The sequence below is a fragment of the Phragmites australis genome, chromosome 1 (genome assembly GCF_958298935.1).
Source record: "Phragmites australis chromosome 1, lpPhrAust1.1, whole genome shotgun sequence".
NCBI lineage: Eukaryota > Viridiplantae > Streptophyta > Magnoliopsida > Poales > Poaceae > Phragmites > Phragmites australis.
The window spans coordinates 4,040,707-4,053,951 of NC_084921.1; the positions used below are offsets into that span (position 1 = coordinate 4,040,707).

The following is a 13,245-nucleotide window of genomic DNA, read 5'->3' on the forward strand; positions in this document are numbered from 1 at the left end:
CCGATCGACTGCTATCTATTGTTTGCGGCTAACGGACAGCGCAGATCACAGGGAAGATATCGGATTCGGTTCCAGAGAAAGGGGGAAGAGATTGGATTCGGTTCCTATACGTTGTTTGGTGTGGAATATGGTTTTATTTTAGCTTATTTTAGATTTTTTATGCATATGAAAATTGTGTGATTGGGATTTTTTTTGGCTCTTGTTTGCACATATTTGTTTGGCTCATAAAGAGAATTCTGTAAATTTGTCAAATCATCAATCTGTTATCTTTTTGTAGTTCGGAACCATTGCTGTAAAATTTTGCACTTAAAATTTAACTGTTCGTTTCAATTTGAAGTTTGGACATGGATGTTCTTAGCATTCTCACAGTGAGGTTTCACTACAACAGAGTTTCTAAACGATGGCAAGAAAGTGCTTTACTGTGGTGGAAGGGAGGCAATGTCATATGTCGAATGAAATAAGGTAGCTCTGCCTGAGATTGTTGGGCACCTACGAGAGCACTGCAAGGTTCTAGACGACACATTGTTGCATTGGCTATTCCTAGGTAAAGAACTTGAGAATAGGCTTCGCCTTCACGTATTGGTGGATCGGATGATAAGTCCTGTCAGCATATGTCTGATTGCATTGTGGAAGGAGGGGTTGCAGAGATATATGTGTTGTAATATTTGTGATATAAGGAACATATATATACATATTCCAGATGACATATAATATGAGCAGAAGGAACCACATAACAAATACATGAATATGGTAACAATGACTGTCATAAGGAAATAACAGAACATAATAAATATGTATCTGAATCTGAACTGAACTTGATGCTTTATTGAAATGGCTCTCAGATCATTATTATCAGGTGGCCTCAAATCTTTAAAGATTTGTACCATAACTGATCTAATCAACATTTCATCAATTAAATTAGAACATGAGATCACACCTAGATAGTATTCTTGATCTACTGAGCTTTGAAAATAGCATACACTTGGGCAAAAGAACAGTACCAGAATAAACTGATGACAGAACAGCAAATAAACCAAAAGGTCTCTCAACAGCACAACCCATAGGCGTATGGAACATACAAGTGACAGAGATGATTCCATGGTATGCTGTGGTCTAAAGCAAGGTCATCAAAGCTCATATCACAGAACAGATCACAGTTTAATGTTCCTGCCCAAGTATAGCTCTCAAGACAGTGACAGCAAATGAAGATAATTCAAGATTCATAGACAGATAGTGATCTTGACAAACAAGCTCAAAATCAGGTCACTGCTTATAATTAAGCAGAGCATCAAGAATACATCTATTGTACTCAACATCCTAATTTAATCTCATTAAATTGGATCATCACAGAGCATGGTACAAGAGCATTCAACAGTTCAGATCAGAGAGGAAAAACTCACAGAGAGAGTGATGCAAGCGAATCAGTCACAGAGGATAAGCACGGCGAGGAAGCCGCTGCCCCAGAAATCCAATTCGCCGACGTTGACGCCGACGTGGAAGACGGAGGTACAAATCCTCACCGCACCGCGGACGGCGCGTGCGGGCGAGCCTTGACAATCGCAGCACCAAAGAGCACCAAACAAAGAACTCTTTCACCAATTCCTTCCTGTATCACAATCATCAACACACAGCCCAAGCTCCACTCGGATTGTGCTCAGGAGATGATTCCCAGGACCAAAGAAGAAAACCAGTGAGAAAGAACAGGAGTATGGAGGGGAAAACTCATCCTGAGCAGAGGAGGTCGGCGCCCCATATAGCAGCAGCAGCCACGGCGCCCTCCAGCCCCCGTTCCCGAAGGAAGCTGAGGTAGTTGCGCCGTCCGCCGCCCATACCCAGCTGCCGCCAGCCCCTTCCTTCACGCGACCTTCTCTTCCAGGGATGCCGAATGCACTAGAAGACCTAGGCATCCCCCGATCACAGGCCAGACAAAGAGCTCGGCCCAAATAGAAGAAGAAGGCCCGCCGGTCAAAGCAAAATGAGCCCATGAAAAGAATATTAAAATTTCAAGAAAACACAACAATATGTTGAGGAGCCAGTACCGCAGGAGCTTTCAGATGATGAGAGCGGCCCGGGGGTGAAGCAAGTGATTTTGATGATGAGATGGATGTAATTTCTGAGATGAAGCAAAAGATGTCGAAGGTGAAGAGAACCAGAACAAATGCTGCTGCCAGCTAGAACTAAATCCAGGGATGAGGTACAGAAGCAGATTCAACAACTTCATTAGTTCAACAAAAGCCCTAGTAAGAAGGGAAATGAAGTTGTGGAAAGTAGTGGCCAAACAAAAGAGAAGGAATATTGCAAATTTCAGAAGGGCTGGACGAAGATTGCAAATTTGGCCCGTGATGGAACATGTAGATTTTTTTCTATATTTTCTAAAATAAAATTGCTAATCTATGTGCCTATTTTCAAATTTGACAAAACTAGGCTCCTCACGCCTGTTTAGTGAGTGGGAGGTAAAAATCGTCCACTAAACAAGTGGGAGGATAAAAAATTATCCTCTGATTGGACGATTTTTCTTTCCATCCAATCAAAGGTCAAGATGGTGTCGCGACAGCATGCCACCGTGGCATCCTCAACTACCACCGAGGCATACCAACCTCCCACCCTTCCAACAGGTGGGAAGTGACGGGCCCAGTAGCTCCCACCTACTTCCCACCCTTCCAACGAGTGAGAGGTGACGAACCCCGCTACACAGTCGACAGTTGCAGTACCCATCTACCTTCCACCCTTCTAAGGGGTGTGAGATGGGTGCCCATTAGAAGGGTGGGAGGTTGGGCTATGTAACATGTCATGCCCCTATTGATGGAGGCACTCAACCATCCATCGTTTTCCTGAGTTGTGGGCTGAGAGCAGAGGAGGGAGGGGAAGGAAAGAAGAGGAGAGGGAAGAAAAAAAAAAGAAAAGGAAAGAAAAGGAGAGGAGATGGGAGGAAGGGAAAAAAAAGGAGAGGAGAGGATGATGAGTACGCAACGCCTGTTCCTAGTGACCGGCTTTCGTGGACAGTTGCCCTGTCATAGCCTCTCACGTACTCACCGGGGCCTGCTTAAACCGTCCATCCAATGGGTGGAAAGTGCTCATGTTCTACTCTGTGCAGCCATGCTAGTGTCCACGTCAACATCCCACCCGATCAATGGATGATTTTTACTTCCTGTCCACTAAACGGGCGGGAAGAGGCTGGTTTTGTCAAATTCAAAAATAGACGCATAGATTTGCAATTTTCTTTTTTAGGAAATATAGAAAAAAAATCTACAAGTGTACAGCCATAGTCATCTTGACTGTTTGATAATCACAAGCATTTCTTCTTTACGAGGGGAAAAAAAGAGAGAGCGCTTTATTTATCACTCGTAAAGGTGCTACAAATACAATCATAAAAAATGTAGCAGCCAAATGCACAACATAATGCTTGTACTCGCCACGAGGCACGAATTATTGAAACAAATTGGTTTGATTTATCCACAAGTTGTACACAGATTATTAGTGCTAAAAGAATTGCCATCGATTGCTGGTCATGAAAAGAACAACGTGACAAGCGGGGAGGAAAAAAAATAGTTTTAATAGTTGAGGGAGTGAATATCTTGTTTTACGGTTGAGGGAGATAAATCGAACTGAGATAATAATAGTTGAGACAGGTCAAGTGGATTTTTTCCCCAAAAAAAAAGGATTGAGCTTTTCCCTTGCTTAGCCTGTGTTTTGATCATGTCTAGAGCTACTAAGTTCTTTGATTCATGCTACATGCACTCTGCCACAATTACGTTAGACAAATTCACCGCATAAACTGCCATACACCACACTTGGCTATTTTTGCAATTTTTTGAAACGGGTGCATATTTTTATTAAATTAAAAAAATCCACAAGTCTCAGGGTGTTTGCGTGAAGTTATAGGTTTGCTTCTCTCTATTCGCGCGGGTCGTAACTTCTAAATTTGCTTCAACCCCAAAACTAGATCCTTTCTCTTTTTCAGGTAAGTTCTGAGATATATATATATATATATATATATATATATATATATATATATATATATATATATATATATATCGTTGGTAAGTTCTTATGCTACGAGTGTTACTGATGGATACACGAACTCATGCATTGTTAGTGGCAGTGTGGAGCAGAAAATTTCGACAGCCTAGGTAAACTTTATACTATAGTCATAGTATCACTCATAACCTCAATGACCGGAACAATTTATTACTAAAAATATGCTCTATTTATAAAGCAACATCCAAATATTAAAATTTCAAAAGAAGGAACAAGTGGCAATGACTACCTCACTACAAAAGCTTCGTCTACCCGCCAATAAATTTTTAACCATAGTATCATACATTCAAATGAATTGTATGAATAAACAAAAGTAAAGTAGTAATTTAGTTCCTCACCTCCTCTATTGTAAGATAAAAGAAAATATATTCACAAGTAGATAATGAAATATACATAAGAAAATGCTAACTTAGCAAGGCACATACTATGAAAAATGCGTGGGGTGACACTTAAGCAGTAAGGCTGAGCATAAGCGGATTTTAGATGGCAGGGTGTTAACTACGCCTCCTAAGTAGCCTATCTTTGTGGCATAGACCGAGATTGGGTTCGGACCTTGCAGTGCTCTTAGGACTTGTTTGGATGCTAGGGAGAAGAAAACCTAGGAAATTAAAAGCCGGAGGAGTTTTTTATGGGCACATGGTATCCCCGTAAACCAACAGGGATAATCTCTATAATCATTTGGGAGACAAGAGACAATTCAGACCGTGAATTTATTTCTTCCAAAAATTAGGAAAATCATAGAATTGAGAAAAGTCATAGGACATTCAGGTTTCATTGATCAGCTCGTTAGATCTAGCCCTCTACGCAACTTGGCGCGTAGATCTAGCAGCCAAAGGGAGCAGATCTGAGTAGCAAAAGAAGGGGGAGAAGCAATTGAGGAGCTTACCGGCACCACTCATGGAGTAGGACTCCCTCCTCGCGCCCCATCTCGGTGGGCGGCGAGAGGACGGGCCTAGAGTCAATGTTAGCGGGTGGCACACCGAAGGGGTCATCCTAGAGACGTGGACGTCAGCGGCCGAGCCGTCGAAGTGGAGGAAGGCGTCGTCATGGAATGGCGCAGCGGCATGGAAGGAGGTGGGGGAGTTGAAGGCGGTGGCCATAGCGGTGGTGGATGGTTGATTCGCTCCAAGCCTCGGGATCTGGATCCTGGAGGAGCAGAACAACTAGCTAGGTGGTGGAACGGAATGAAATAGCGTGGTGGTGCGATATGATGCCGGTGGTGGTGGTGGTGCGACGAAGACGAAGAATCAGCAGAGGGAGGAAAAGAGCGACGAGGAGAGATGAGGAGAAATTGTCATGCGTCGGGAGACGATTTTTTTTATTTCTCTCTCGTTCCACTAGTATCGGGTGGAATAGGCCGGAAATTTTTTGACCCGTCTGATTTCCAAATGGTCAGCAGGGTTTGAAGGGGGAGCAAATCCACGGGCTGGATTGACTCTGGGAACGGGTCGGGATCCCGACAGGGAACCAGGCTTCCAAACAAGCCCTTAGCGAGTTTTGTATCATGATCTGGGTGACATCTTCACGTTTATCTGTATAGCAACAACAATGTAGTTAACTTATTGTCATGCTTCGCCGGACCATCTCATCGGAAAAATGAGATGGCCACCATTAGCCTATCGTACTTTTGCCTCAGCTTGCCTGCGATGTGGCGAGCAGGCATGAAAGTTGTGGAAGATTGTTCAGAATGGAAAATGGAAAATGCTACTGCTCAGGCCGTTCGGCTTGGCCTTCTCCGGCCGGGCACGCCGGATATGGCGTGACAGCGACGCAGGTCGGGGACATTACGAAAAAAAGAATAACTGATTCTCTAAACAGTCTGAACGAAAAATGATCACTTCTCAAATTAGGAAAGAAATCCAGGCTTTGAGAGTATATACTAGGTTAACATTCAGGTTTCAACAAGGCCAACAAAGCATAACATGGCGGAAAAGCATGCAACCCATGTAGATACCAGAACTTTGCACAAAATTTATTCAGCTGATCACAGTAACTCTCCGAGTTCAAAAATAGTCATCTAGAAGAAGTTCAGAAAAAGAAGCTGCTAAAAATAGATTTTACATCGTTGGTGAGCCTGTGGACCATAGCATGGTCAGCAGCTAGATCGGCCGCTCTTTCAGTTGCCTTAAAATCAGGCACGTGTTGCTATATCGTCCGCTCTTTCCGATGAGGTCAGCTGCCTTAGGTTGAACTTCGCGAGCTCTTTGTATCTTTCAACGACTCCAATCAGGCATATAGTCTGCTCAAAATTCAAACAGGGTAGGTAGCCCATCAAAACTTGAACCATGACCAGCTCGAAGAAAATTCATGCCAGCATGTAGGTATGGATAGATGAACCATGCATAACAGAATAATTAAGAAAGAAAGAAAGTACTATTGGCATGAGTCATGATGATGCTCTCGGTATCTTATCCAGAGAACTGAAAGTACATAATCGGTGCAGCAAATACATGTATCATGCACATTTGGACAAGGCAATGACAGGACATTTAGGACACTACAAGTTAGTAAATTTGGATCATATTGGCATGAACTATTCAATGCATGATGTTCCTTGTGTCTTCTGCCAGAACGGAGAAAGTACATGATTGCTGCAGCTGATACATGCCTCATGGGTCATCATGGGCTTGGAGAATGGGATGATAAGATATGGAAAAGGTTCAATTTTGGTCCTCCAACTCTTGCCCTGGTCTAAAATTGGTCACTCCAATCAATATCAGATATGAATAGTCCCTTGACTATCGAAACCGTCTAAACCTAGTCCCTTTGTCCATTTGAGAGTGGTTTTAACTCATGTGGCATCCAAGATGGCATTGACATGGCGATGGGCCCACACATCATAGAGGGGGAGTGAGAATAAGAGAGAGGGAGAGACAGAAGAAATAGAGGATGTGTGCCAAGGCCGACACAGAGCTTGGAGCCACCATATGTCGAAGCTTACATGTGTGTCCATGCCGCCGTCCTGGTTCAGCCGTCGCCCAGAGCTCTCTTGCTTGCATATGGCAGTGTGCTTGCAGCCACCGTGCTACTGCTGTGGGACCATGTCACGAGCTGCTCCTCGAAGACCACCGAGGTCGGTACACCGAGAGCGAGACCCGCTGCACCCTTGTGCTAGAAAGGTTGGATGGAGATGACAAGAGAGACTCGTTTGATTTGCTTGCTTTTGGAATTGGGAATTTGTGATTTTGATGCGTGTACGTGTGTTTCCTGGGATGAGATGGATGGGAGGATGGACGCTGAAGAATAGTTCACGGTATTCGTTCATTTGAACAGGAGAGAAATCAAACGAGGATTCACATCATTTGTCAGTCACTGCAAAGCCTGACCAACTATGCGCTGTCAACAGAGGTGCTAATGCCGGTTAAGCCCGTGCCTGGGAGATGATGTGGTTGCGCACGAGCTTGTCACCGGCAGGCGGTGTGGCTTAATCGATGGGTTAAAGCAGATCTGGCCCTTGATGGCCATGAGGAGGGGCTTCTTGCGGTTGGACCCGTCGCACTGGCGGAGCTCCTCGGTGACCTCGTTGATCTGCATGGGGGCAAGGGCCGCGCTGCAAAGAGCCCTGGCAGGAAGTGGTATTGCGCGGCGACAATCGCCACGATGGTGAAGATTGAAGAATGTCGCTGTGGACAGCCCCGTGTGCACTGACTGAGCTTTCGTCGTCTCCCCTGTATTCTGATATGTGGGGCTAAGTGATGATGTGACAGCTGAGATGAAAAAAACATTCTCAAAACCAGGTTACAGACGTATTTTGCACTGGTATTGAAGGACGGGGGGGGGGGGGTGAGTTCTATACGTTTTAGAGTTAGCAGACCAAAATTAAACCGAGACAAGAGTTGGGGGACTGAAAATGGACTTTTTCCATAAGATATTTAAGGCAATGACAGGAAGTCCATGTGTTCACTCACGGTATACCAAGCAACGCCCATAGGCGTGTTAGCTACTTCAGAGTAAAAGGGTGGAAAGCATAAGCATTGTAAACAAAGCTTTCAGGTTTATACGATGCAATTAGGGTGATAAAAAGAAATCGACCTAAACTATGATCTATAATTCAGAATTTGGTCATTGCGTGTAGTGATCAAGCTACCATGTTTACTTGACAATCATGGTCAGATTTTTCAAATCTGAATCAAAATGGTTGGAGCTAGCATGCCCTCCACAACTCAGTCTAAAAGCACTTTTTGTCCTTATTAACTTATCTGAATGGAGTAGAATTGGCCAGTACACACCACCATGTGCAGCTAAAAACAAGGGGACTAGAAAAAATACATGTGGAGTTTGTACCCCTAAATATTCTAATGGAATTAGTTACTTCCAAGAAATATTTCTAAAACTCTGGGATAAAACCTAAGGTGCGCAAATTTTTAGCAGTGTCTGATCACAAATTTTGTTTGGAACTAGGAAAAATTGAAATGATTGGTAATATGACTAATATTGTATGCTATACATGGACAAAAGGTAATATTTCAAAATTCACAGGTTAATGAGGTACACTAATAAAACCAGAAGTAAAATTAGCAACTGTTCAACATATGCATATCACCGTACCTTCTAGCACTAGAACAAGGCATAATGTACCATTCCAACTGAAAACATTTACCTTTGCAATCTGGACAATGATAGTCTTGTCTGGCTTGTTCAGGTCAACTTTGTGAGGTTGAGATACAGATTTTGCTACTGCATTTATGATTTTCATTCTATCGATTCCGGTGTTTGATCTAGCTTCATATAACACAGCAAACTGCAAGATTAAGAGATCCACATAAGAATTCTGGATAGCGAACAACAAAGACTCATGTTTGCGTTCTTTTGTGTTGTATAAAAATAATGTTCAAAACGTTATACTACACTGGTGTCTGTTATTAAAACTGCCTGCACTGACTTGCTTAGGAAGTATGGATTATGGGTGTTATAGTCTGTCATGCACTTTCTTCGCTGAAGAAAGCAGTGAAATATTGATGGATCATTTTGATGGATGATGAATGGCATTTATGAACTTATTTACACAACTAGAGCAGCATTCACACAGCATAATGAACAGCGCATTTGGTTCGATGATTAAAGAGCAAACCTGATCATGGGCAAAACTGTTTCAATGAAGTCCAAATCCGTCTTGACCTACCCATAACCTCTACCATGCCCTTTATAAATAAATTGAACAGAACACTTGATACTAGTACATTAGCATAAATTGTAGCTAGTTTACTTTAAAATGGTTAGATATAGGTTGAATAGCATTATATGACTAATAATACAAGGTGAAATTTGACCTTACTATTCATATGATGAATTGCAAAAGGCTTAAAAACTTAATGCTGTAAAGACTCTGATTGTCAGCTAATGTGGAAAAAATCTCATGAAGTAGTCTTGCTGCTATGTCATATGTTCTTTCACCAGACCATCCCTACCAAGACAAAGGATCACATGAAATATGATGCAGCAATCAGCTTAGCAACTTGCCTTATGTCCCGAAGGGCATTCTTTTGGGAAGTACTTTTCAACAAGGGGACCAATTGCTCTTGTTATTTCCTCCTCTGATGCATAGCATGCCACCTCAGCAGGCAAAAACCTCAGAATAAATCTAGCATGCATTCAAAACGGAAGTCTATAAGGAAGAAAACAATTGAATAATTCATATCATCAAAGAAATAGCATCTTAAAATATGAGACTTAGGAGCACAGGGGAAGATAGACTGTAATAGCACCAAATCTAAACCTCGACATATGTTTACGAGTTGAAGCAGCGGATGACATCATGTTTTGTACAATCTCAACTGGACCAGGGTCTCCAGCTCTTTTGTGCATTTGAATGAAAATGCAACCGTTGCAACCCGAATCAAGGCTTGCAAAGAGCCTCTGTTCAAAGTAGAATGGTTTCGATCATATAAGTTAGTATACAAACATTAGTAGATAAAAAACAATGGATGTTAGGATTAGTCTGTTTATGTTGGTTTTTGCATATTAAAGGGTTTCCTCCGGAAAGATTTCCAATAGAACTGAAAAAACAATAGGTAAGACTCTGGATACGCCTTAGCTCCAAGTTCATGCAGATCAGCAAATTGCTGCTAAAATAAATGAGGTATCATACAAATCTCACCCATTAAATTTGTCTGATTTCTTATATGATTTCTGCCCACAAAAAATTGCTTAAGTGAAGTTATACATAAGTTCCCAGTGATGTTGTAGCAAGAAAGAAACAAGTAATAATGAATGAACAGTAAAATAAAATAGGACCTACGAACCTAGTTAGTGGCTGAAACCCTTTTATCTAAAACATGAAAAATTCTAAATTTATTATATGAGCAAAAACACGGTAGATTATTTTGTACATATAAGGAGAGCACTTCTATTAATATTCTAGGGAGCAGTGGTACACATATTTAAAATTTCCTTATAAAAGCCTTACAAGCAGATCTCCCATCCAATAGATTTATTCATTGGGAAGTTGAGGCAAATCAAGATTGAATCATGATTTACCACGTTAGTATCTGTAGAGCGTTTGTACAAAAGTTTTAGTACATATACTTTTTTCCTAGTCTAGGGTTATTAAACCTTTTTCCTATTCTAGGGTCATTAACGATTTCAATCTGCAGAAAAAATTTGTGTGGTGAGGGGGAAAGTATGTGTAGAAGTGCAGAAATAAGAAATTCATAGTATGGCTAAGTCCCCATGGATACTTCTTTTATCCACCATCCAATAAAACTGCTTCGGAGTTATCAGTTATGAATCCAGTGCTACTTAAACTAAACTTTTACAAAAGAACAAATTGCACGAACAAGCCCTCGACTACTAGAGTATTTCTTGCTTTAGTCCTACTGAAAATACTTGAAGTATAGTTCTACTAGTGCACAATTTTCAGATTACTATTTTGTAGAGATATTATATGGACGACTCCATATAGATATGAGCACTGTACCATATATATTAAACTGTAATTATATCAAGAAAGCAAATGGACCTTTTTCCTGTCCCCTAGTTCTTTCAAGTCCTCATCAATTAAATCATCAATGTTTTTGTCATTGGACTCTTTTGGTTTATCAGCGGACTCCTTTGGTTTATCAGTGGACTCCTTTTGTTCTGTCTGCTCAGATACTGGAGGATCTTCTACACGTGGCTTCTTTGGTTTTGATTCGTTGGCGTTGTCTACTTGTTCCTCATTGTCCTTGGCGACAATTCCAGAGGTACCAAGCTCCTCTTGTTGCTGCTCAGATGGTGTGGTTTCCCCTTTCTCCATGGCATTCCCATTATTGGCTTCCTCACAAGAATGGTCTTCATCCTCATCATCTGAGGAATCAGAGTCCTCAAACTTTATCTTTTTGTTCAGTGGTTTGTCAGGAATGCTTTTGGACTTCTCACCCGATCCTTTCCCATCCACTAGGTCTTCGTAGAACTGCAAGTCCAATAATGGAGCATATAGCATAATGAGGAAATGCAGTCCTACCCAAAAGCACATTAGCAAGACTCCAAGAAACATATGAAGCAACTAACAAAGTAGCCTCATTCTACTGTAGCAACAACATGTACAGTAATTGAGCATAAACGGCAGCAATGACATCGCATTGCACAGCTCACAACTGCTGTATGAACTAAGCATAACCATGAAACCATCTTTTGTGAAAGCGTGCTCATCACACCCTGCACATGCTACAACCATGACTATTCGAATGCAATCAACATACAAGCCAAAATTCAGAGGGTTGAGGCTATCGATTTCCAAAATCGTTCGTTTTTCTCATTTCAGCCGGAACAGTTGAACTGCATGCCACCAGAGTAATTACACTGAACACGGAATACCACTACAGCTTGTAACTTGAAGCAAAACGCACGCACATAACATCGCCTAATCACAAGCAATTGAATTAAGCACCGGACCACCAGCGAGTCCGTGGCTAGCCGGCAAGCCACACCGCCCTCAACCAGACCAGCGCTGGTGCGGGCAATGCAACAAACACCTAGCGTGCGTCGCCTACGCCGGCCCTAAGAGGGCAGACAACTACACGCCGGCCCTAAGGGCCGGGCGCGGGCAAGTACGGGGCAGCGAGTTTTCGGGAGTGACTTACGGAGTCGAGGAGGGAGAGGGCCTCTCGGGTGGCCTGGCGCTCGCGGCCGCCGTCGCAGGTGATGAAGAAACCCTGCACGCCGGGGCGCAACGGATACGCGCCCTTCCGCACCGGCTTCCCGTGGGGGAGAAACTTGCGCTTCCTCCCACCCTTGGCGCCGCCGCTCGGGTTCGGCTTGCCCTCGCCGCCGGGGGCCATCTCGTGGTTCGGGGTTTCTCTAGGGTTTCTTCAGGCCTGCGAGGCCGCAGTGTTCTGCGTTAAAGCCGGAAGCCGAGATCGGCCGGGCACCGGATCACCGTCCATCACAGCGTGCGCAAAAGTTTTTTATTTTTGGAAAATTAGCGAGAAGTTCCTAATTTCCAAAATTTCAGTGCAAGTTAAGAGGGGTTTGGATCCTAATTGTCCAATTTGAAGTAAATTCAGAAAGTTCGAAAGCAAACTCTCTCAACTAAACTCGTTGCTTGGATTTCAAATTCATCGCGATATTTCAGGATCCGATTGAAATAAAGGATTCTAGTCCTGTGAATCTGAATCATGCCATCAACAAACAGGAAAAAAAAATCCCTGAACAACAAGAGGATATAACAATCGTGAAGCAATATGGAGCATAAAAAAACATCTAAGTATAACATATAGTTTTACACAGAATCACTACTCCTACATATACACAAAACTAAATATGCAAGAGCATCTTTAATGGATACAGTATATAACTCACCATCACTATTTTTATCTAAAATAGTGATAAAATAGTGAAAACATGTTCTCAGTAAATACGGCAATTGCCTCGCCATCCCGACCTTCATTACTTTCCCTACCGAACTGCAGGCTGCAGCTGCCCCTCCGTTCCCGCGTTCAGCTCATGTGCACGTCGATGGGAGAGGAGACAAAAGGTAACAAGGTGGTCAAATGCTTCAAAAATTTACTTCTTCTCTCCTTTTTTTTATAAATTTAAAAGGTGAACTTCTGAAGTTTTTAAAATCACACTGATTTTTTCCTCATAGAATAAATAACAGAGAACCCATTTTAATTTTTTCAAGTAAAAATCTCTTAAAAAATTTAAATGAAAATTTCCCAGATTTGGTTGCTTTTGTATTTCGCTTGAATTTCTAGGGCATAAATTTAATTCCCAAAAATATCAAAAAAA

At 42.3% G+C, this 13,245-nt stretch overlaps 1 protein-coding gene across 1 annotated transcript; it reads right to left on the bottom strand.

Moving 5' to 3' along the window:
• Positions 1-5,989: 5,989 nt before the first annotated feature.
• On the bottom strand, positions 5,990-12,393 carry LOC133923674 (uncharacterized). The gene is made up of 6 exons (XM_062368993.1): positions 12,099-12,393; positions 10,997-11,428; positions 9,755-9,894; positions 9,499-9,619; positions 8,639-8,779; positions 5,990-6,277 (listed from the first exon to the last, which is right to left on the bottom strand). Exons 1-6 carry the CDS (start codon positions 12,294-12,296, stop codon positions 6,170-6,172), a joined length of 1,140 nt encoding a protein of 379 aa, XP_062224977.1. The 5' UTR covers positions 12,297-12,393; the 3' UTR covers positions 5,990-6,169.
• Between the last annotated feature and the right edge of the window lie 852 nt (positions 12,394-13,245).

Excerpts from the sequence above, each read along its gene's own strand:
- LOC133923674 (XM_062368993.1), bottom strand. The coding sequence starts at position 12,296 with ATGGCCCCCGGCGGCGAGGGCAAGCCGAACCCGAGCGGCGGCGCCAAG. Across the intron at positions 9,620-9,754 it reads ACTCGTAAACATATGTCGAG|ATTTATTCTGAGGTTTTTGC; the intron begins GTTTAGATTTGG and ends AATGCATGCTAG. Across the intron at positions 8,780-9,498 it reads AATGCCCTTCGGGACATAAG|TTTGCTGTGTTATATGAAGC; the intron begins GCAAGTTGCTAA and ends TTAATCTTGCAG.